Source organism: Eschrichtius robustus, chromosome 6 (assembly GCF_028021215.1).
Source record: "Eschrichtius robustus isolate mEscRob2 chromosome 6, mEscRob2.pri, whole genome shotgun sequence".
In the NCBI taxonomy this organism is placed as follows: Eukaryota; Metazoa; Chordata; class Mammalia; order Artiodactyla; family Eschrichtiidae; genus Eschrichtius; species Eschrichtius robustus.
Window position 1 is genome coordinate 16534635 of NC_090829.1, and position 22816 is coordinate 16557450.

The 22816-nt window shown below is 36.7% G+C and overlaps 1 protein-coding gene across 11 annotated transcripts in view; it reads left to right on the forward strand.

Moving 5' to 3' along the window:
- CEP63 (centrosomal protein 63) overlaps positions 1-22816 on the forward strand; it is an 81596-nt gene that overhangs the window by 55656 nt on the left and 3124 nt on the right. For 9 of the 11 annotated variants that reach the window (XM_068545948.1, XM_068545952.1, XM_068545947.1 and 6 more), the window contains 7 exons: positions 10792-11025; positions 11303-11442; positions 12236-12373; positions 14984-15098; positions 16283-16480; positions 18203-18289; positions 22477-22682. In XM_068545948.1, the coding sequence (XP_068402049.1) occupies positions 10792-11025; positions 11303-11442; positions 12236-12373; positions 14984-15098; positions 16283-16480; positions 18203-18289; positions 22477-22682 (1118 nt within the window). The remainder of the gene's footprint in view (positions 1-10791; positions 11026-11302; positions 11443-12235; positions 12374-14983; positions 15099-16282; positions 16481-18202; positions 18290-22476; positions 22683-22816) is intronic. The other 2 variants (XM_068545945.1, XM_068545955.1) reach the window with 1 other exon arrangement.

The window sequence follows — 22816 nt, forward strand, 5'->3', positions numbered from 1 at the left end:
GGTTTTTATTCTTCAGTTTGTTAATGTGGTGTATCACATTGATTGATTTGCATTTATTGAAGAATCCTTGCATCCCTGGGATAAATCCCACTTGATCGTGGTGTATGATCCTTTTAATGTGTTGTTGGATTCTGTTTGCTAGTATTTGTTGAGTATTTTTGCATCTATGTTCATCAGTGATATTGGTCTGTAATTTTCTTGTTTTGTAGTATCTTTGGTTTTGGTATCAGGATGATGGTGGCCTCACAGAATGAGTTTGGGAGTTTTCCTTCGTCCACAATTTTTTGGAAGAGTTTGAGAAGGATGGGTGTTAGCTCTTCTCTAAATGTTTGATAGAATTAACCTGTGAAGCCATCTGGTCCTGGACTTTTGTTTGTTGGAAGATTTTTAATCACAGTTTCAATTCCATTACTTGTGATTGGTCTGTTCATATTTTCTATTTCTTCCTGGTTCAGTCTTGGAAGTCTATACCTTTCTAAGAATTTGTCCATTTCTTCCAGGTTGTCCATTTTATTGGCATAGAGTTTCTTATAGTAGTCTCTTAGGATGCTTTGTATTTCTGCGGTATCTGTTGTAACTTCTCCTTTTTCATTTCTAATTTTATTGATTTGAGTCCTCTCCCTCTTTTTCTTGATGATTCTTGGCTAATGGTTTATCAATTTCAGAGTAGACTTTAAAACAAAGATTGTAACAAGAGACAAAGAAGGTCATTACATGATGATAAAGGAACCAATTCATCAAGAGGACGTAATACCTGTAAATATGCACCAAACATAGGAGCACCTAAATACATAAAGCAGACATAAAGGGAGATATTGACAATGATGCAGTAATAGTAGGGCGCTGTAACACCTCATTTACATGAATAGATATGTCATCCATACAGAAAATCAATGACACAGCATTGGCCTTAAATGATACATTAGACCAGATGGACTTAATAAATATATAAAGAATATTTCACCGCAAAACAACAGAATGCAGATTCTTTTTAAGTCCATATGGAACATTCTCCAGAGTAGATCACGTTAGGTCACAAAACAACTTTCAATAACTTTAAGAAAATTGAAGTTATATCAAGCATCATTTCAATACCACAATGGTATGAAACTAGAAATCAAGCACAAGAAGAAAAGTGGAAAAAACCACAAACGTTGTGGCTAAAGAACGTGCTTTTGGACAACCAGTAGGTCAATGAAGAAATGAAAGAGGAAATTTAAAAAATACCTTGAGAGAAATGAAATTGGAAACACAACATTCCAAAATCTGTGGGACACAGGAAAAGCAGTTCTAAAAGGGGAATTCATCACGATACAGGCCTACCTCATGAGACAAGGAAAATCTCGAATAAACAATGTAACCTTGCACCTATAGAACTAGAAAAAGAAGAACAAATATAGCCCAAAATTAGTAGAAAGAAGGGAATGATAAGGATCAGAGCAGAAATAAATGAAATAGAGACTAAAAGGACAATAGAAAAGATTAATGATACTAAGAGAAGGTTCTGTGAGAAGATAACCAACTTGATAAACCTTTAGACAGACTTATCAAGAAAAGAAAGGGCCCAAATAAATAAAATCAGAAACAAAAGAGGTTACAGCAGACACCACAGTAATACAAAGGATCATAAGAGACTGCTATGAACAACTTTATGCCAACAGTTTGGAAAACCTAGGAGAAATGGATACATTCCTAGAAAATTTCAATTTTCTAAGGGTGAATCAGGAAGAAATAGGAATTTTGAACAGACTAATCACTAGTAATGAAACTGAATCAGTAATCAGAAAACTTCAAGAGAAAAAAAAAAAAAAAAAAGTCCAGGACCACAGCTTCACAAGTGAATTCTACCAAACATTTAAAGAAGAGTTAATACGTGTCCTTCTCAAACTGTTCCCAAAAAATTGAAGAGAAAGTCTTCCTACACTTCCAAACTCATTCTGCAAGGCCAGCATTACACTGATACAAAACCAGATGGAGATGCAACAAACAGAAAATTATAGGCCAATATCCCTGATGAACATACATGCAAAAGTCCTCAACAAAATATTATTAATCCAAATTCAATAATACAATAAAAGGATCATATACTATGATTAAGTGGAACTTATTCCAGGGATAAAAGGATGGGTCAATATCTGCAAATCAATTAGTGTTATACACCACATTTAAAAATGATAAAAAATCATATGTTCATCTCAGTAGATGCAGGAAAATCATTTGACAAAATTCAACATTCATTTATGATAAGAACTCTCAAGAAAGTAGGTGTAGAGGGAACATACCTCAATATAATAAAGGCCATATATGACAAACACACAGCTAGCGTAATACTCAACTGTGAAAAGCTGAAAGCTTTTCTTCTAAGATCAGGAACAAGACAAGGATGCCCATTCTCACCACTTTTATTCAACATATTAGAAGTCCTAGGCATTGTAGTCAGACAAGGAAAAGAGATGAAAGGCATCCAAATTGGAAAGGAAGAAGTAACTGTCACTATTTGCAGATGGTATGTTACTATATATAGAAAACTAAAGCCTCCACCAAAAAACACTATTAAAACTAATTAATTCAGTAAAGGTGGAGGCTACAAAATCAATATACAGAAATCTGTTGCTTTTTTGTACACTAATGATGAACTATCAGAAAAATAAGACTTCTGTCCCATTTACAACTGCATCAAAAAGTATAAAATACCTAGGAGTAAGTTTAACCAAAAAGGTGAAACACCTATACTTTGAAAACTATTAAGATGTTTTTGAAAGAAATTGAAGATGAAGATGACACAAATAAATGGAAAGATGTACAGTGCTCATGGATTAGAAGAATAAATATTGTTAGAATGGCCATACTACCTAAAGCAATCTACACATTCAGTGCAGTCTCTATCAAAATTCCAATGACATTTTTCACCAAACTGGAACAGATAAATCTGAAGTTTGTATAGAACCACACACACACAAAACCAAACCCCAAATAGCTAAAGCAATCTTAAGAAAGAAGAATAAAGCTGGAGGTATCATATTCCCTGATTTCAAACTATACTATAAGTCTATAGTAATCAAAACTATGTGGTACTGACACAAAAACAGACACATAGATCAATGCACCAGAATAGAGAGTCCAGAAATAAACCCACGCTTATATGGTCAATTAATTTATGACAAGGGAGCCAAAAATATACAATGGGGAAAAGACAGTCTCTTCAGTAAATGGTGTTGGGAGAACTATTGATCTGTAGGCAAAAGAATGAAACTGGATCACTTTCTTATACCCTGTACAAAAATAAACTCAAAATGGATTAAAGACTTAAATGTGAGACCTGAAAGCATAAAACTCCTAGAAGAAAACATAGGCAATATGTTCTTTGGCATCGTTATTAGCAATATTCTTTTGGAACTGTGTCCTCAGGCAAGGAAAACAACAGCAAAGATAAACAAGTGGGACTATATCAAACTAAAATGTCTTTGAAGAGCAAAGGAAACTATCAACAAAATGAAAAGGTAGACTACTGAATGGGAGAACATATTTGCAAATGATTTATTTGATAAGAAGTTAATACCCAAAATATACAAAGAACTTAAACAGCTCAACATCAAAAAACAACCTGAGTAAAAAATTGGCAGAGGACCTGAATAGACATTTTTCCAGAGAAGACATACAGATGGCCAACAGACATGAGAAAAGATGCTCAGCATCACTAATCATCAGGGAAATGCAAACTAAAACCACACGGAGATACCACCTCACACCTGTCAGACTGGCTATTATCAAAAAGGTAACAAATAACAAGCGTTGGTGAGGGTGTGGAGAAAAGGGAACCCTCAAGCACTGTTGGTGGGAATATAAATTGGTGCAGCCACTACAGAGAACAGCATGGAGATTCCTCAAAAATTAAAAATAGAACTACCATATGATCTAGCAATTACACTTCTGGGCATTATCCCCCCCCCCCGCAAAAAACATCAAAAAGATATATGCACCCCTCTATTCATTGCAGTGTTATTCACAGTAGCCAAGGTATAGAAGCAAACTAAGTGCCCACTGACAGATGAATGGATAAACAAGATGTGGTATATGTATACAGTGGAATATTAGTCATGAAAAAGAATGAAATTTTTACCATTTGCAACAACATGGATGAACCTAGAGAGTACTACTCTAAGTGAAATAAGAGAAAGACAAATTCCATATGACCTCACTTACATGTGGAATCTAAAAGACGAAACAAACAACAAAACAGAGACAGGCTCATAGATACAGAGAACAAATGTAGTTGCCATGGGGTTGTGGGGGGGGGGAGTTGGGCAAAATAGGCTAAGGGAATTAAGAGGTACAGACTTCCAGTTATAAAATAATAAAGTCGTGGGGATAAAATGTGCAGAATAGGGAATATAGTCTATAATATTGTAATAACTTTGTATAGTGATAGATGGCTACTAGACTTATCATGGAGATCAATATGTAATGTATATGTGTAGAATCACTATGTTGTACGCCTGAAACTAACATAATATTGTATGTCAACTACAGTTAAAAAACATAAAGAAAAAAATAAAGCTATGTTCTTCTAGAACAAAAAATTTCACAATTTGCATGGAAACACTAAAGACCCCGAATAGCCAAAGCAATCTTGAGAAAGAAAAACGGCGCTGGAGGAATCAGGCTCCCTGACTTCAGGCTATACTACAAAGCTGCAGTAATCAAGACAGTATGGTACTGGCACAAAAACAGAAATATAGATCAATGGAACAGGAGAGAAAGCCCAGAGATAAACCCACTCATGTGTGGTAACTTTATCTTTGATAAAGGAAGCAAGAATATACAATGGAGAAAAGACAGCCTCTTCAATAAGTGGTGCTGGGAAAACTGGACAGCTACATGTAAAAGAATGAAATTAGAACATTCCCTAACACCATACACAAAAATAAACTCAAAATGGATTAGAGACCTAAATGTAAGGCCAGACACTATCAAACTCTTAGAGGGAAACATAGGCAGAACACTCTATGACATAAATCACAGCAAGATCCTTTTTGACCCACCTCCTAGAGAAAGGGAAATAAAACCAACAATAAACAGATGGGACCTAATGAAACTTAAAAGCTTTTGCACAGCAAAGGAAACCATAAACAAGACGAAAGGGCAACCCTCAGAATGGGAGAAAATATTTGCAAACGAAGCAACTGACAAGGCTTAATCTCCAAAATATACAAGCAGCTCGTGCAGCTCAATATGAAAAGAACAAACAACCTAATCCAAAAATGGGCAGAAGACCTAAATAGACATTTCTCCAAAGAACATATACAGATTGCCCACAAACACATGAAAGGATGCTCAACATCACTAATCATTAGAGAAATGCAAATCAAAACTACAATGAGGTATCACATCACCCCGGTCAGAATGGCTATCATCAAAAAGTCTACAGACAACAAATGCTGGAGAGGGTGTGGAGAAAAGGTAACCCTCTTGCACTGTTGGTGGGAATGTAAATTGATACAGCCACTATGGAGAACAGTATGGAGGTTCCTTAAAAAACTAAAAATAGAACTACTGTATGACCCAGCAATCCCACTACTGGGCATATACCCTGAAAAAACCATAATTCAAAAAAAGTCATGTACCACAATATTCATTGCAGCACTATTTACAATAGCCAGGACATGGAAGCAACCTCAGTGTCTGTCGACAAATGAATGGATAAAGAAGATGTGGCACATAGATACAATGGAATATTACTCAGCCATAAAAAGAAACGAAATTGAGTTATTTGTAGTGAGGTGGATGGACCTAGAGTCTGTCACACAGAGTGAAGTAAGTCAGAAAGAGAAATGCTAACATATATGGAATCTAAAAAAAAAAATAAAAGGTTCTGAAGAACATAGGGGCAGGTCAGGATTAAAGACACAGACATAAAGAATGGACGTGACACAGGGAGGAGGAAGGGTAAGCTGGGACGCAGTGAGAGAGTGGCATTGACATATATATATACACTACCAAATGTAAAATAGCTAGCTAGTGGGAAGCAGCCGCATAGCACAGGGAGATCAGCTCGGTGCTTTGAGACCACTTAGAAGGTGGGATAGGGAGGGTGGGAGGGAGACGCAAGAGGGAGGGGATATGCAGATATATGTATATGTATAGCAGATTCACTTTGTTACACAGCAGAAACTAACACACCATTGTAAAGCAATTATACTCCAATAAATATGTTTAAAAAAAAAAAAGAAAGCTATGTTCTTGATGCCACAAAACTAGTTGTTTAGTTTTTAAGTATCAAATCTTGGCCAGCTGGTTAAACTATAGCTTAGTTAAACTATAACTTCAATACCAGTTTACTTTAAGGTCACAGATCTGAACTGAATAATGTTAAATAGCTGTTAACAGTGTTAAAAAGACAATGCTAGTGTTTTGCAATTATGTATTGTTTTTCATCCTGAGCGTCCAATTGAGCAGTGGTTTTCTAGCTATGTTCTGTCAAGCCCCAGGGCTGCTATGCAGTTTAAAGTAGGGTTGGGGAGGTTCAGCACGCTGGGCTCTTTCTTATCATCCTCATCCAATGTCTTCAGTTATTTATTCTGTTCAGAATTCTATGTAAGATTTCCCCTTGTTGGGGGTGGGTAGTTTATATTGTATTTTAAAAGTTTGGAGACAGTTGCATCCTGGCAGTTATTCTTGTGCATTTAAACCTATTTGATGTTCTTTTTTCACACTGTTGCAGGAATCCGGTAAAAAAATTTTTTTGAATCTTTGTGCTGGAATCTTGGATCTGTAATTTATATAAACACTATCTGCCTCTTTGCCTTTCTCCTCCCACCCTCTTTCTGGCTTATGGGCATTGTTGAACGTCTACTTTATGCACGCACAATACAGCATTTTGGCCCTGTACCATTCACAATAAAATCCTTAAATCCACAGCAGATAGATTTCCCAGAGACATTTCCACTTAAACTTCTAAAATAAAATTGTGTGCTTTACCTTTTAAAAATATTTAGAATAATGGAAGTTTTACTTACACAAATGATTTATGTCTGTCTTCAGTGTGAAGATGAAGTACCTTTCAGGATGCTGGATTAAAATTTGTGAAAACTAGAAAGTTGGGAGCTAAAAACCGGTATAGCTGGGATACATAGCCTAAAAAATCATCCGAGTTATAGGAACTGCAGGTCCATGAGACAGTTGCTAAAGTGGTCTTATTGGTATGTAACTCAGTAGATAAAGCATAGAAGGAAACTTTGAGATGCACTATATTTAGCTGAGTCTTTTAGCTCAGGGTGTGTCCAAAAATTGATGACAGAACAAATCCTTCCTCCCCTCCACGCACCTTTTTCCTGAAGGAACAAAATTCTACAATTCTCTTCTCCCCACTCCTTTCCTCCTACAGGTAAACATTTTTGTGGTCAATTTGAATCATTGGAATGTGTGTGATTTTCATGAAAAGAATGTTAAAACACAATAATTAACTACATGCAACATGTTTTGGGGTGGGGAGAGAGGAAAATTTGATCTGGAAATTTAAGTGGTTTAGTGACTTTTAAAAAATTTTAATTTCTGCACTTCTGTAAGAAATAAAATAATGCACTATAGTTCCTTTTTCCTATGTTTTAAATAAGAGATAAATCCAGTTTTCCTATATGATGAGTCATGGATATAGTTAAACTTCTGCACAAGTAGGTAGAATAATGCAGCTGTCTTTTCAGTAGGTAGGCAGCATCTCTTCTCCATCCCTCCATAAACACATCCATCATTATAATATCATACAGATTATTTTCACTGCCATAAATTTCCTGTGTTCTGCCTATTCATCACTCCCCTGCCTACCCTCCCCATAATCACTGATCTTTTAATTTTGTCTATTGTTTTCCCTTTTCCAGAATGTTGTATAGTTGGAATCATACAGTATGTAGCCTTTTCATACTGGTTTCTTTCACTTAGTAATATGAGTTTAAGACTCCTTCATGTGTTTTCATGGCTTGATAGCTTATTTCTTTTTAGCATTGAATAATATTCCATTGTCTGGATATACCACAGTTTATTTATCCACACACCTACTTGGTTGCTTCCAAGTTTTGGCAGTTATGAATAAAACTGCTTTAAACATCCATATTCAGGTTTTTGTGTAGACATACATTTTCAAACTTCTTTGGGTAAATGCCAAGAAACACAATTGCTGGATTATATGGTAAGAATATGTTAAGTTTTGTAAGAAACATCAGACTGTCTTCCAAAATGGCTGTAACATTTTGCATTCTCACCAGCAATGAATGAGAGTTCCTGTTGCTCCTTATCCTTGCCAGAATTTACTATTATCAGTGTTCCAGATTTTGGCCATTCTAATAGATATGTAATTGTTGTTTTAATTTGCATTTCCTTGATGACATATAATATAGATCATCTTTTCATATATAATATTTATTTGCCATCTGTATTCAAGTCTTTGGCCTATTTTTTAATGGAGTTGTTTGTTTCCTTGTTGAATTTTAAGAGTTCTTTTTATATGTTGTATAACAGTCCTTTTATCAGGTGTGTCTTTTGCAAATATTTTCTCCCAGACCTGGCTTGTCTTCTCATTCTCTTGACATTGTCTTTCACAGAGTAAAAGTTTTCAATTTTAATGAATTTCGGCTTATCAGTTATTTCTTTCAGGGATTGTGTCTTTGGTGTTGTATCTACAAAGATATTGATCTCAGAGAGATAGCGGTCCTGAAGAGAGATCTTAGTTTCCTGACAAGGAATTGAACCTGGGTAGTCTGGATGAAAACCAGGAATCCTAGCCGCTAGACCACCAGGGACTAGAGGCTAGAAGCATTGTGGCCCTGGCTCTTACCCCCACTGAAAGCAAGAATGTTTCAAGAAGGCAAAAACTGTAAAAACAGGTAGAAAGCTTATTATTAGAGACACAGCATATCATGTGGGAGAGCACACAGAGAAGCAGTTTATTTAAGACAGAAGCAAGGCAGAAATACACACCAGGAGAGGAGTGTGGTCATCCTGAATGAGGAGTGCAGTAAGTCAGAAGCTAGGCATAAATACACACCCAGAGAGAAAGAGTACGTGCGTCCTGTCTAATGAGGAGGAGTGCGGTAAAGAGTTGATTTAAATCCCTTATGTAGGACAGTTCTTCCAGGTCTTTGTTTACCTTTGGCCAGTTATCTTGTTTCTTTTTTCACACCTGCCTGGTCCTAGGACCCTCCCCAAGATGCGTGCGCAACTTTTTGCTAAGATGGATCCCACTGCAGAGGCCTGTGGGGATATGTCCACACTTATTATGGGGTGGTGTCCCCTCTCTTTTGGACCCCCAAGGAGCCTTTCTGCACATATGCAGACAGGGAAGTTTTCCTTGACCTCAGGACTGGTCATCTTTTTACTTCAGCGGAGCTCAGCTTCTGCCACCTGCTTTGTCCTTGGAGTGGCTGAGTGAGAACAAAGCTTCAATTTTACTTCACTTGCAGACACCAGCTGTCCAGCCCAGGGGTCTGTCTGTCTCCTACCTCAGTAGGTCCTCTATCTCCTACTGTACCCAAAGTCATCTATGTTGTCTCCTATGCTATCTTCTAAGAGTTTTATAGTTTTCATTTTACATTTAGGTCTGTGATCCATTTTAGTTAATTTTTGTGGAGAGTGTAAGGCCTTTGTCTGGATTCATTTTTTTGCATGTGGACGTCCAGTTATCCCAGCACCATTTGTTGAAGAGACTATCTTTGCTCCATTGTATCACCTTTGCTCTTTTATCAAAGATCAGTTGACTATATTTATAAAGGTCTATTTCTGAACTCTATATTCTGTTCCATTAATCTATTTGTCTGTTCTTTTGCCAGTACTACACTGTCTTGATTACTGTAGCTTTATAGTAAATCTTGAAGTTAGGTAACATCAGTCATCCAACTTTATTCTTCTCTTTTGATATTGTATTGGCTATTCTTAGTCTTTGCCTCTGCATATAAACTTTAGTTTGTTGATATCCATAAAATAACTTGCTGATGTTTTGATTGGGATTGTGTTGAATTCATAGATAATATTGGGAAGAACTGACATCTTAACAGTATTGATTCTTCCTTTCCATGAACATGGAATATCTCTTCATTTATTTAGTTTTTTAATTTCATTCATCAGAGTTTTGTAGTTTTTCTCATATAGATCTTGTACATATTTTGTTAGATTTATACTTAAGTAATTTCTTTAGGTGTTACTATAAATAGTATTGTGTTTTTAATTTAAATTCCACATGTTCATTGTTGACATATAGGAAAGTGATTGACTTTTATATATTAACCTTATATCCTGCAACCTTGTATAATTGCTTACTAACTCCAGGAGATTTTTTTTTTTTTTTTTGGTCAATTCTTTCAGATTTTCTACATAGATGATCATGTTATCTGTGGACAAAGACAGTTTTATGACTTCTTTCCTGATCTGTATACCTTTTATTTCCTTTTCTTGCCTTATTGCATTAACAAGGATATCCAGGGTGACATTGAAAAGGAGTGGTATGAGGAGACATCCTTGCCTTGTACCTGATCTTAGTGGGAAAGTATCAAGTTTCCCCCCTTTAAGTATAATGTTAGCTGTAAGGTTTCTTTAGATAGTCTTTATCAAGTTGAGAAAGTTCCCCTCTATTCCTAGTTTTTAATCATGGAAATTTTTAAAATCATAAATGGATTATATATTTTTAATGAGCTAATGCTATATGTTTTTATGGAAGTAAAACTCAGTTTCATTTTAGTTTTCCTTATTCATTGATTATTCTTTTACCTTTTCACTTTTACCAGTTGGTAATTTGTGTGTTTCTAGGCTCAGCTTGCCAATCGGAAACAAAAATTAGAGTCTGTGGAGCTGTCCAGCCAGTCAGAAATTCAGCACCTGAGCAGTAAGCTGGAGCGGGCCAATGACACCATCTGTGCCAATGAGTTGGAAATAGAGCGCCTCACCATGAGGGTCAATGACTTGGTTGGAACCAATATGACTATTATGCAAGACCAGCAGCAAAAAGAAGAAAAATTGAGAGAATCTGAAAAACTGTTAGAGGTATGTTTTTAAATTGTAATATACTGTAACTGAGGAAATGTGTGTATGTGTGTTTTAAGAGAGACTAATGAACTTGGAACTAGGTTCCAAGATCTATGGTTTCTTCCCTACTCTGTAGCCAATAGATGCTGATATTAATAACAGGATCAGATATTAATAACAGGCCTTATTAATGTGGTGCCTGTTATATAACTTACAGTTTGACTCCCTGGCTACCTTTTCTCATGAAATAGAAAAATTTAATAACATCTGACTTTTTTTCTGAGTATTTTTGCAGGTTCTGCAAGAAGAAAAGAGAGAATTGAAGGCAGCTCTTCAGACTCAAGAAAATTTCATGCATGAGACAAGAATACAAAAGGAGAAGCTACAAGCAAAGTTAAAGGCAACTGACACTCAACACACAGTAGAGACCATAAGGTATATTTAATCTTAAATATTATTAATCTTAGCCACGGGGTGGTTTAGCATTAAGCACCATTTTTAATATTGCATATTCATAATTTTGTGTTTGATCATATTATAGGTTTTCTTATTCAGTTTTAATTTCTGAGTTAAATTTTTTTAGCTTTAGAAAATATTGTATGATTAGTTTTTTCTGCCTGCAGTTTGGGTCCCCTAACCAAGAGACTCTGATGTTTAGAAAGTTAGGAACCCTTTTGTCAATCCATACCCTTGCCAAAACTGCAAACGTGAAAGGAATTATAGTCTACGTCTCCTGGGAGGCCTCCCTTCCTTGGTAGAACAGGTCATGTTTAGTAGCTGCTTATCATCAATACCATCAATAAGCCAGCTCTTGAGATAGCCCTTTAAAAAAATCCTAAAGTTAATTTTGTTTTTATGTATGAATTGTTGCTCTGAAGTTTGTAATTTAAGTCTGGTGCACATTTCTGTTTTTGTCTATAACTTTTCAGTTTCTTTGACTCAAGGTATCAAGTGTCAACAAGGTGATTTTTGTCATTTTGTCTTTTTCCCTTGAAAAACAGGCCAAATCCCAGTTGAGAAAGGAGTAAACTGTTGCTGACTTTTTTAGAAGCATCATCTCTGCCTCTTTACTCTCCTAGTTTTTTGTTTTGTTTTGTTTTTTTGTACATCAGGAAACAAATTGAAGAGTTTCATTACCAAAAAGAGTTGGGAAATATGAACTGGCTGTGTGTTGTTTTTGTTTGCAGAGATACAAGGCCTTTAACAGTCCTCCTGTGTCTTCCCATAGGTCACTGGAGGAGTCTCAGGCAGAAAGGAGGTATGCCTCTCAAGGGCAGGGAGACTTAGAGAATGTGCTCTCCCGACTGGATTTTACCCACACTAGTGAAGAACTTCTGCAGGCAGAAGTGACTCGTCTGGAAGGCAGGTAGGTAATTACATACATTTCAGAAACATTCAAATTGTTAGAAACTATTTTCAATCATGTATTGATAAAGTAAGCTAATATAACAAGTGAAAATATGTTTTTTTCTCTATCATTCACAAATGGCCTAACTTCTTATTTCATTGAGGTTAAAGGAGAACTGTAAATCTCAGTTAAAGGAGAACTTCCTAATATTCTTACCACCAAACCTACCAGTCAGCCTGCAATCTGTCTGTGTCCTTAATCTGTTAGAGTGAATGAATCAGTGGATGACGTCTGTGCTCCTAAGACTCCACTTACGTACTGATTCTGCAGCTTCTCCTTTTCTCTTTTACATCATCAAGTTTTTAATATCTGCTAAATCATTTCCACTAGTATAAAATATGTTTTAATATTCCTCATCTTGGGAAAAAAATGAAAATCCTCCTTTAATTCTATATCCCTGTCAAGTTACTTCTGTATTTCTCTGCTGTCCTTTAAAATCAAGTTCTTCAAAAGAGGTGTCTCTATTGACTGTACATCTTCACATTTCTCCTGTGCAGAAGGCCTTCAGTTAGGCAGCCTTTCCCCTCTACCAGCCACGTCAATGGAGCTGCTCTTGGGGAGATCTCCCTGGACACGTGGTGCTCCTTCCTTCTGTGCTGAAATGCTGTTGATATTTCCTAGTGTGTTGATTGAATCCTGACTTACGCTATACCATGCCCAGCTCACTTGTATCACCATACTGTGAACTTTTTTTATCATCCTGCTAAACTTTCTGATCGGGAAGAGTTTGATATTTTGTTTTAAACGTAAATCATGGTCATTTGTACAGTAGTATTTTCTGCGTGTAGAAGATAAAAATACAATAAATTGTTAGCCTTTAGGCAAACAGATAACCAAAAAATTGCCATTTTACCCTTTTAAGTACAGTAATAAATTTTTTGTCCTGTCTTTAAGTAATATATCTTTTATTTCTGTTTTTGCAAACCACTAAATGTTTTCTTTACATATTAAATATACATGCATACACACACAGAGTTTTTGCTTTATTTCTTTCTCACCTTGGAATACTTAAGATATTCTTAGTTGTCATTACTGAGGTATATTTGCATACTTTAGATTGAATAAAATAAAAGCTTAGGATTCTTATTGACATTAGAACTAATATTTACATTTTTTATCCTGATTTTCCATTGATTGACTTTTTAGTGATCTTTTACATGTTTTGCTGTGCTCTTAGCAGGCTCTGAAGACTTGCCTCTTGTTTCTGACACACTGCCTCTTGCATTGTGACCTGGGACACTTTAGTCTCTTTAGGCCTCGATTTTCCCGTCTGTAGATAGGACAAGATTATCTGATTTTCTTCTCTCTCTACCTCAGTGTTTGACACGCTGTAGTCACATTCTAAGTACCAAATAAATAAGCATTCTAGGATTTTTAGAAATAAGTAAAGTTGGAATAAATGGATACAAATACCAGTGTTCAGTAATAAAACAAAGACTTCCAAAATTATTTTTCTGTTTCAAAAGGCAAGTAGAAAAATGAACCCTTTTAGACAGCTTATTTGTGTTGTTCAGTTTGAACAGAATATTCCCTGAAACAGGAACTGGAGGAATTTAAGTGACTGTTTTTGTGTTGTTGTATTGTAGAGATGTTATTTTTGAACGGTAGCTTATCTGGTAAGTTGGCTGTGTGGGTGAAACAACCTAGATAGTTATTAAGCCTGTCTTGGACAGTCTGGAACCAAATGATGCAGGGCATAAGGGTATGGTGGGCAAGGTTAGAGGGAGGTAAGAAGTAAAAGACATTATTTTAATCATAGAATTTGTAGTTCGAGAAACATAATATGCACATTAAAGGACCTAAGAGCAATTTAAAGTGAAAATTCTAGAAAATGTCTACATTCAAGCTCTAACAATTGAAAATAGACTGTTTTCAAGGTGATTAAGGAATGAGGGTCAGTGTGGCTCTATCCAGGTAAATGTTGATCTGATTCTTGAAAGGGTGTTTACTATCCATTGCCTGGTAGGAGGGGAAGGTGCTGTGTGGTCAAGGGGATGGTGTGTGAAGAGACAGGAAGTCAGGCTTAGCAAATGGCACATGGCAGACAGTAAAGCCTAGCAATTTAGCGGCAAAAAGACTTTATTAGTAGATATGAGCTGTGAGATAAGAGAGGTATGGTGCCCCTGAGGTTCTTGTATCTGATGAGTGATTGATTCTTAAGTAAGGGTGACAAGTGGGAAACTCTTTGAAGAAGATTATTTTGGCAGCTGTGTGTAGGATGGGATTGTAATTAAGTTGGTGAAGACTGAGATTATGATGCAGCTCCTGTACAACTAGAGAGAAAAAAACTACCTAAGTTGCTATAATCTTTAGAATTTTGTAACCAGTAATATTCTAAGCAGAGAGAAAGAATATAGGTAAACACAGAACTCAAAAGTATCTCCAGAAGTGTGAATTGAATTTAGCTGCCTCCAGTGATAAGGAAATCGGAAATGAGTTTTATTTTGGGGTGGGAGGTGATGTTTAAGGGTATTTCTTGGACATCAAGAAGGTAGGTTAGGTAACTCAATTTGTGGGTTTCAGGGTTTTGTTTTATTTTAAATATGTGACCTTAATTTTGTCATACAGCTTGGAATCTGTGAGTACAACTTGTAAACAGCTGAGCCAAGAGCTAATGGAAAAATATGAAGAATTGAAGAAGATGGAAGTGCATAACAATGAGTACAGGGCCGAGATTAAGAAGGTAAAGGTCCGCATGCCTGGGATCACAAAGCCCTTTGTTTTTATGGACTGAGCTGTGGGTTGGGAGGTTACAGGAATTATTTTTAATGAGAGAAAAGTGTAATCCAGAGGCCATTTGATGCTCACGAGTAGAGAGTACATGGAAGGTGCTTAGGAGAGTGTCTTTCTGTGTCATCCCCAGGGATGCCGTGTAAGTATTTTCAAGATAGTTGAAGCCTGCCCCTTTGAACTCTACAACGTTATTTTATATAATTCCTTTATTTATTTATTTATTTTTGGCTGTGTTGGGTCTTCGTTTCTGTGCGAGGGCTTCCACCAGCTGCGGCGAGCGGGGGCCACCCCCCATCGCAGTGCGCGGGCCCTCCACTATCGCAGCCCCTCCTGCCGCGGAGCACAGGCTCCAGACGCACAGGCTCAGCAGCTGTGGCCCACGGGCCCAGCTGCTCCACGGCACGCGGGATCTTCCCAGAGCAGGGCTCGAACCCGTGTCCCCCGCACTGGCAGGCAGACTCCCAACCACTGCGCCACCAGGGAAGCCCTACAACGTTATTTTAAATGTGCCTTGATGAAAAGTTTTCTAGAAGCTACGCACCTTCTTGCTTGCACAAGCATATGAACATATTATATGAGCTGGCATTTAATATTTTCTTAGTGACCAAAGGTGGTGATGGATGTGTATTCTCTTCTGTGCTGTTGGTAGTTATATCCTCATTGACATTTGAAGTGTGCAGAGTTTGTCTCTATGTTAGTGGGCCCTGGCTGTCCTGTTTGTTGACTCATATTTTTTTATTACTTCTTTGAGATTACGTCTAGCCCCATTCTTCCTCTTGCCTTTCTGTTGTCTTCTGTGGACCAGGAAACTATATACGCAAAATTTTTAGATTTGCAACTAGAAAAAGAATGAAGGTCACAGGTGCTGTCCTCTAAACAATGTGGCTTCGACTTTGATACTGGTTGTCAGCATTTGAGTAAGGCATCTCTCCCTGTTTTGAGATCTAATAGGTAATTGTGGGTATAACCACCTGACCTTCAGTACAGATACGCAGCTTGGTAAATTGCTAATTTTCTGCAGATTTAATCAGGGAAAAATTCATGTCTTGAGGTAAGGTAAAAATTACTTTATTATTATATTTTTCTATCTAATATGTCTTCTCTTAATTTTTAATGCCTTCTATTTCTTTGTAGTTGAAAGAACAGATTTTGCAGGCTGAACAGAGTTACAGTTCTGTACTAGACGGAATGAAGATGGAGATCTCCCAGCTAACTCGAGAGTTACATCAGCGAGATATCACTATTGCTTCCACCAAAAGTTCTTCCTCTGACATGGAGAAGCAACTCAAAGCAGAGATACAAAAAGCAGAAGAAAAAGCAGTAGAGCACAAGGTGAAACGAACAAAAATTCTCTTTATTTGAAGTTTGTTTTTTAAATTTATTTATTTATTTATTTATTTTTGGCTGCGTTGGGTCTTTGTTGCTGCGTGCAGGCTTTCTTTTTTTTTTTTTTTTTTTTTTTTGTGGTGAGCAGGGACTACTCTTCGTTGCGGTGCACGGGCTTCTCATTGCAGTGGCTTCTCTTGTTGCAGAGCACAGGCTCTAGGCGTGTGGGCTTCAGTAGTTGTGGCATGTGGGCTCGGTAGTTGTGGCTTGTGGGCTCTAGAGCTCAGGCTCAGTAGCTGTGGCGCACGGGCTTAGTTGCTCTGCAGCATGTGGGATCCTCTCGGACCAGGGCTCGAACCCATGTCCCCTGCATTGGCAGGCGGATTCCCAACCACTGTGCCACCAGGGAAGCCCGTGAAGTTTGTTTTTGAAGATTCAACTTATTAAAGGTATAATTTCCGTAGTAGTTAATTCGGTAAATTTTTATTAGCCCTCTTCTTCAGGCTAAGGGTAGGCTGGTTAACAAGCAGTCTAGTGGAGACTGGTGGGAGGTGAGAGTAGATGAGGCAAGTGAAGAGACCCTCTCTGTGGTGTGTAGGGTGTGTAGTGAGGCTGTGCCACGTTCGCTGTGACAGACCAGAGTTCAGATGGGGCGAGTGGCCAGGGATGAGACTGGAAAGCAGTGACCTGCTCCTGAAGGGCCTGCCCACCCTGTGCAGGAGTGAAAGGTCTCTGTGGTTGTCGTGTGGAGAATAAGTGAGGAGGCAAAGAGACCACTCGGATGCTGTCACAGCAGCGAGATGGTGGACCGAGCACTGCGCCAGGGAGGCAGAGGGAAATGGATGCATCCTGGAGAAAATCGACTGGGCTTTGTATTTGATTGGACCGGGAGAATGAGTTAGACAGCGTTAGGAAAAGATGTCACTCAGGATTCTGGCTTGGGCAACTTAATAGAAAGTGATGCTCTTTAGTGAAATACAGAAAAGATAGGGAGCAGGTTTGAGGAGGATAATGATTTTGTATAAAGTGTACACAAAATAGGCAAGCTGGCACATGGGACACTGGTTTGAGATAAAGGCTGGACTTCCATATGGAAATATCTAGTAGTCAATTCCACAGAAGGCCTGGAGTTCAAGATTAAAATCAAGGTAAGACATTTAGCTGCGGAAATCTTTGCATGAAGTTGGCACTGAAAACCCTGAGAGACTTTGATATTATAACAAGAAGTCATAGAGTATGAAGAGGAGAGACTTGCACCAAACTTAGGAATCTACTCATTTAGGGTAAAAAGGTGTTGGAATGGAGCTAAAAAGAAAAGTAGCAATAAGGAAGGAAACCAGGTAGTTTTCACAAAGGAAGCAGGAAGGCAGGGAAGGAAGGAATCTTTTCAAGTAGGAATGGCTAAGCAGAAAAGCTAAGGAGAATGAGGACTGAAAATAAGTTTTACTACCTTGTGAAAGGAGTGCAGTCCACATGATGCTGGAGGTGGAGGCCAGTAAGAGGAGTGCTGGCGGTTACCAGTGCCTGATTCATCTTCTTAGAATAGTATTCTAATTGCATGCATATGAAGTCATGTTGAAACACCTTTTCAACAACCTTTCAGAAAGTATTTGTATATATGGATGAAGAATGTGACCTCGCCTAATGAAAATTACATGTGGAAAAATTTTATAAGATGCGTTTGATTTATTTGTTACATTTATTTGTTTTTTGCTTTTCCCTTCTCAGGAGATTTTGGCTCAGTTGGAGTCACTCAAGTTAGAAAATCATCGTCTTTCTGAAATGGTGATGAAATTGGAATTGGGTTTACATGAGGTACATAAATAGAAACTTAAGTCTTTCTACTATCCAAGCCTTTAAAGAAACCACTTTGTAAATACTGATATTGTAAAGAGAAAGTTAAGATCAAACTATGAAACGATCCTTCTGCAAAAACTTTCTCAAATGAAAAGAAGTCAAGACAGTGATGGGAGTGAGCACAATATGACTCTCCACTCCAGCAACTGGAAGATTTAAAAAAATATTATGTATGTGATAAAATACACAATGTGTTCTTAATAGGGCAAATGTATGTAAAGGGCTTAGCATAGTGTCTGGCATTTAGTAAGTACAAAATAAATGTTTGATGCTGTTATTATTATTACTGAAATTATTGTGTTCACAATATCTTTTCATTATGAAGTATAGGATCTTTTAAATAGTTTGGTTTTAATTATATTTTTACAAGATATAGTTCATTTCATCAAATATTCTAGAATCTTTTATGTTCAAAGTATTTTAGTAGACAATGTAATGGACACAAAGATGAATTAAGACAAGATTCTTACCTTTACAAGATTGAGGGTAATCTAATAGGGAGGATAAGAAATGTAAACAAACTGCTGTGAAACCAGAGAACATGATCAGCTAACAGTGAGTTAGAAACTGTGTGGATGCTCTTTGAACTATTTTGTTATAAAATCTTTATAATTTTCAAAATGACTCATCTGGTCTGACCCATCTTTTCTTGATGTAGGTCAGATGGCCAGAGATTGTAGAAATTCTTTTTTTCTGTATTTCCAGAGAGTGTGTGCCTCCAAAGATTCATGGTCACACAATGCCCCTATTTGCTCCTAAGTAGTTTTAGTTCCACACTCATGGATTATGGAGGCTGGGGTGGGAGAACATGCAAAAAACTACATGAATACGTTACTTCAGCTAAAAGAAAATACGGGGGACCATTTTTATAATCTTTTGAGAGGGTGAGACTCTCTTAGCATCACAAAACCATAAAGAATTTTGCAACATAAGGAATTTTACAACATAAAAATATAAAATTTCTGGATGACAAAAGGCCCCATTAAAAAAGACTAATAGACTAGAGGAAAACAATCTATTAACAGATAAAAGGTTAATATAAAATATTAATATATAAGGGTTTCCTGTAAAGATAATAAAAAGCTTAGAATCCAGTAGAAAAATGGGTAAAGGACATAAATAGATAATTCATAGAAGTAATGCAAAAATCCAGTAATGAAGAAAAGCAGTTACACCCCTTTAATAATCAAAACAAAAGAAATAAATATTCTTTTGTTTATTGGCTTGACAGTGACTTTTTAAATCCAGTATAGCCAGCGTTGGCAGGGATATAGAGGAACAGGCCCTTCAGTGCTCTGTTAATGAGAAAGTGAATTGACACAGCTATTCTAGAGGGCAATTTAGCAATATCCATTAAACTGTATGTAAATACATGTAGCCTATAAAGTCCTGAGTCATGTGCTTTTCTGATTTTGATCATCATTGTTTTCCAGAAAGGCCATATCAGTTTGCATTCCCAAAGAACCCATCCTGTAGGAGCAAAGGCATAAAAATGGTCATTTCAGTGTTGTTTGCAATATCCAAAATTTTGAAAAAAACTAAATGTTAATCTATAGAGGGACAGTTAATCATGACTTTCTATACTAGGAAATATTATGCCATCATTTAAGGTGGCAGATGAATGTGCACGTCTAATCTTGCTCCCTCCCCAAATACCTCTAAAACTATAATGAAAGGATTTTTTTTTTTTTTTAAAGCACAAACCAACAAGGATGGAAAAAGTGGGAGAGGAGACAACAGCTAAACATTTTGTAAGGGGGAAGATGGAAGGAAGGAAGGAAGGAAGGAAGGAAGGAAGGAAGGAAGGAAGGAAGGAAGGAAGGAAGGAAGGAAGGAAGGGGGAAGGCGGGAGGGAAGGAGGGAGGGAGGGAGGAAAATGACTTTATATGTCCTGATTAAACCCAATACTAAGCTAGTGGTGGAGAAAACCAAGAACCAATCTGATATGCACCACAGAATCTTCAGAAGGCTCAGGATTTGGCAATAGCTGATTGACAGAATCTTATCTTATGCAGTGATTACCTATTCATATTTAAGAGTTGGGAACTCTCAGGGACGCGTAAGCCAGACTATGACCAGAGACTGTGTTCAGCTTAATTTCTCCTGAAACCTCTATCTAACAGTGGTGATAATGTCCTTTCTTTACACAGCAAGGTGTATGCTTGCTATGCACTTTTTATATTACCTTCCACATTCATTTATCTGTAATTGTTTGTTTTTTTTTTTTTTTTTTTGATGTGGACCATTTTTAAAGTCTCTATTGAATTTGTTACAATATTGCTTCTGTTTTATATTTTGGTCCCTTGGCCGCAAGGCATGTGGGATCTTAGCTCCCCGACCAGGGATCGAACCCGCACCCCCTGCATTGGAAGGTGAAGTCTTAACCACTGGACCGCCAGGGAAGTCCCTATCTGTAATTGTTGATAATAAAATAATAAATTTGAGAAAAATTTAAAAGATTCCTGCCTGGCAAAAGCAAACATTATCTTCTTTTAAAAAGTATATTTAATGACATCAGACATCAAACTCTGGCTAGTGAGAATCCTGTTAGCAGTTTATTCTTCCTCCGGTTTTGAAGTTACACAGAGTGTAAACGTGGTGTACGTATTAAGAACAATTATTGGAAAGTGCCATTTTGCATTTTACCATGTAGGAAGGTGATATTACTTTTACAAATGAATATTTTAGCTAAATAACTTTTAATAAAAGTATCTAATTATCTTAATAGTAAAAGCAATAGCTCTGATAAATTATTTACCACGGTAAAAAAAAATTGACAGTAGTTTATAGTTTAACTCCTATGTCCTGCAAATTTTTTTTTGAGATTTTAGCATTTTGTAACTTACTGTCACTGCTAGAACAGATAGTTAAACGGTTGTATTTTAAGATTTATTTTTTGGTTAGGTAAATTCTGTTTGTCAAACCACTGTTTACCAGCTTATTTTCGGAAAGTTCTTTATAGAAAAGACCAAACTAAACATCAAATTAAATTCCAAAGAAGATAACCGTAATTTTTCAGAATGCTAATGAAAATATTTTGTCATTAGAAGAAAATGGTCCAGACCTCTGTTTTTTTAGGTACTATATTACCAGGAAACACCTAGAATTGAAGAACAATAAATAATCACAGAATTCAGACCAGATCAGAGTAGTCATACCTACCTTATCCTTGAATACTGCCTTATCATGTCCAAATTTATTTCACATACCAGAATAGGTGCCAACATTATGTAAAAGTCTTTTAAGACCAGAGAGTTGTTTATTTAAAAGTTGTCCCTGCCAGCCAGAATTCCTTTTCAGAACCTTATGTCCAAATTTCTTTCTTTGAAATAGGTCTCTTGATTTCCTTCCACAGGTATTCTGGGGCTATTCAACCTTCTCTTTCCTGTTTTTTTTTTTTAATCAGTAGCTTTTTTTTTAAGTTAAAGCGTAGTTGTATAATTGTATAGTATAGTTACAATATTATATTAAAGTGTACAACATGATTCAGTATTTTTATAGATTATAGCCCATTTAAAGTTATTGTAAAATAATGGCTTTATTCCCTGTGCTGTTCAATATATCCTTGTGGCTTATTTATTTATAAATATACATGCATTTGTACCTCTTAAACCCCTACCCCTATCTGGTCCCTCCCCCCTCCCCTCTCCCCATTGGTAAACTACTAGTTTGTTCTGTGTCTGTGAGTCTGTTTCTGTTTGAATATTCATTTGTTTGTTTTATTTTTTAGATTCCACATCTAAGTGGTAACATACAGTATCTGGATTTCTCTGTCTGACTTATTTCACTAAGCTCAACGTTCTCTTTCTTGAGGAAGAATCCATGGCTGCTCTTTTCTTTCTTTTTCCCTGTCTTTGATTCTCATCTGTAGCTTTCTTCCATCCTAGTTCCAGGCTTCCTCCAGTTCCTTGGATATTCCTTGGCACATCAGGGAAGCCCATTGTGCTCCTCGTTTTCTACCCCTATTTACTGTAAGAAACAGAACGTTGTTTCTCTTTTAGGCGACCAAAACCAAATCTTCACTTTTTCCTGAGTAAAGCCATAGATTAACTAGTCACAGCTGAAAGTAATTTTCCAACAGCAGTATCACAGATTACAAGTTATTCTTGTACAAATTAAGTGACTCTAGTATTCTTTTTTATTAGGCAAAAGAGGTTTCACTAGCAGACCTCCAGGAGAATTATATTGAGGCATTAAATAAATTAGTGTCTGAAAATCAACAACTACAGAAAGATTTGATGGATACCAAAGCTCAGCTGGAGATTTCTACTCAGATTTGCAAAAAAAACCATGACAGGATCTTTAAACCAACACACAGCAGAGTACCTGAGTTCAAGAACACGGAGTTCAAGTAAAATTTCTTCATAGTTTATTTAAAATATGTATCTTTATAATATAATTCTCATTTCTTTGAGAATAATTTCCAATTTACAGAATTTAAACCTTCGTCAAAGGACTCTGTTTAATCCCAAAGTACACCGTGCG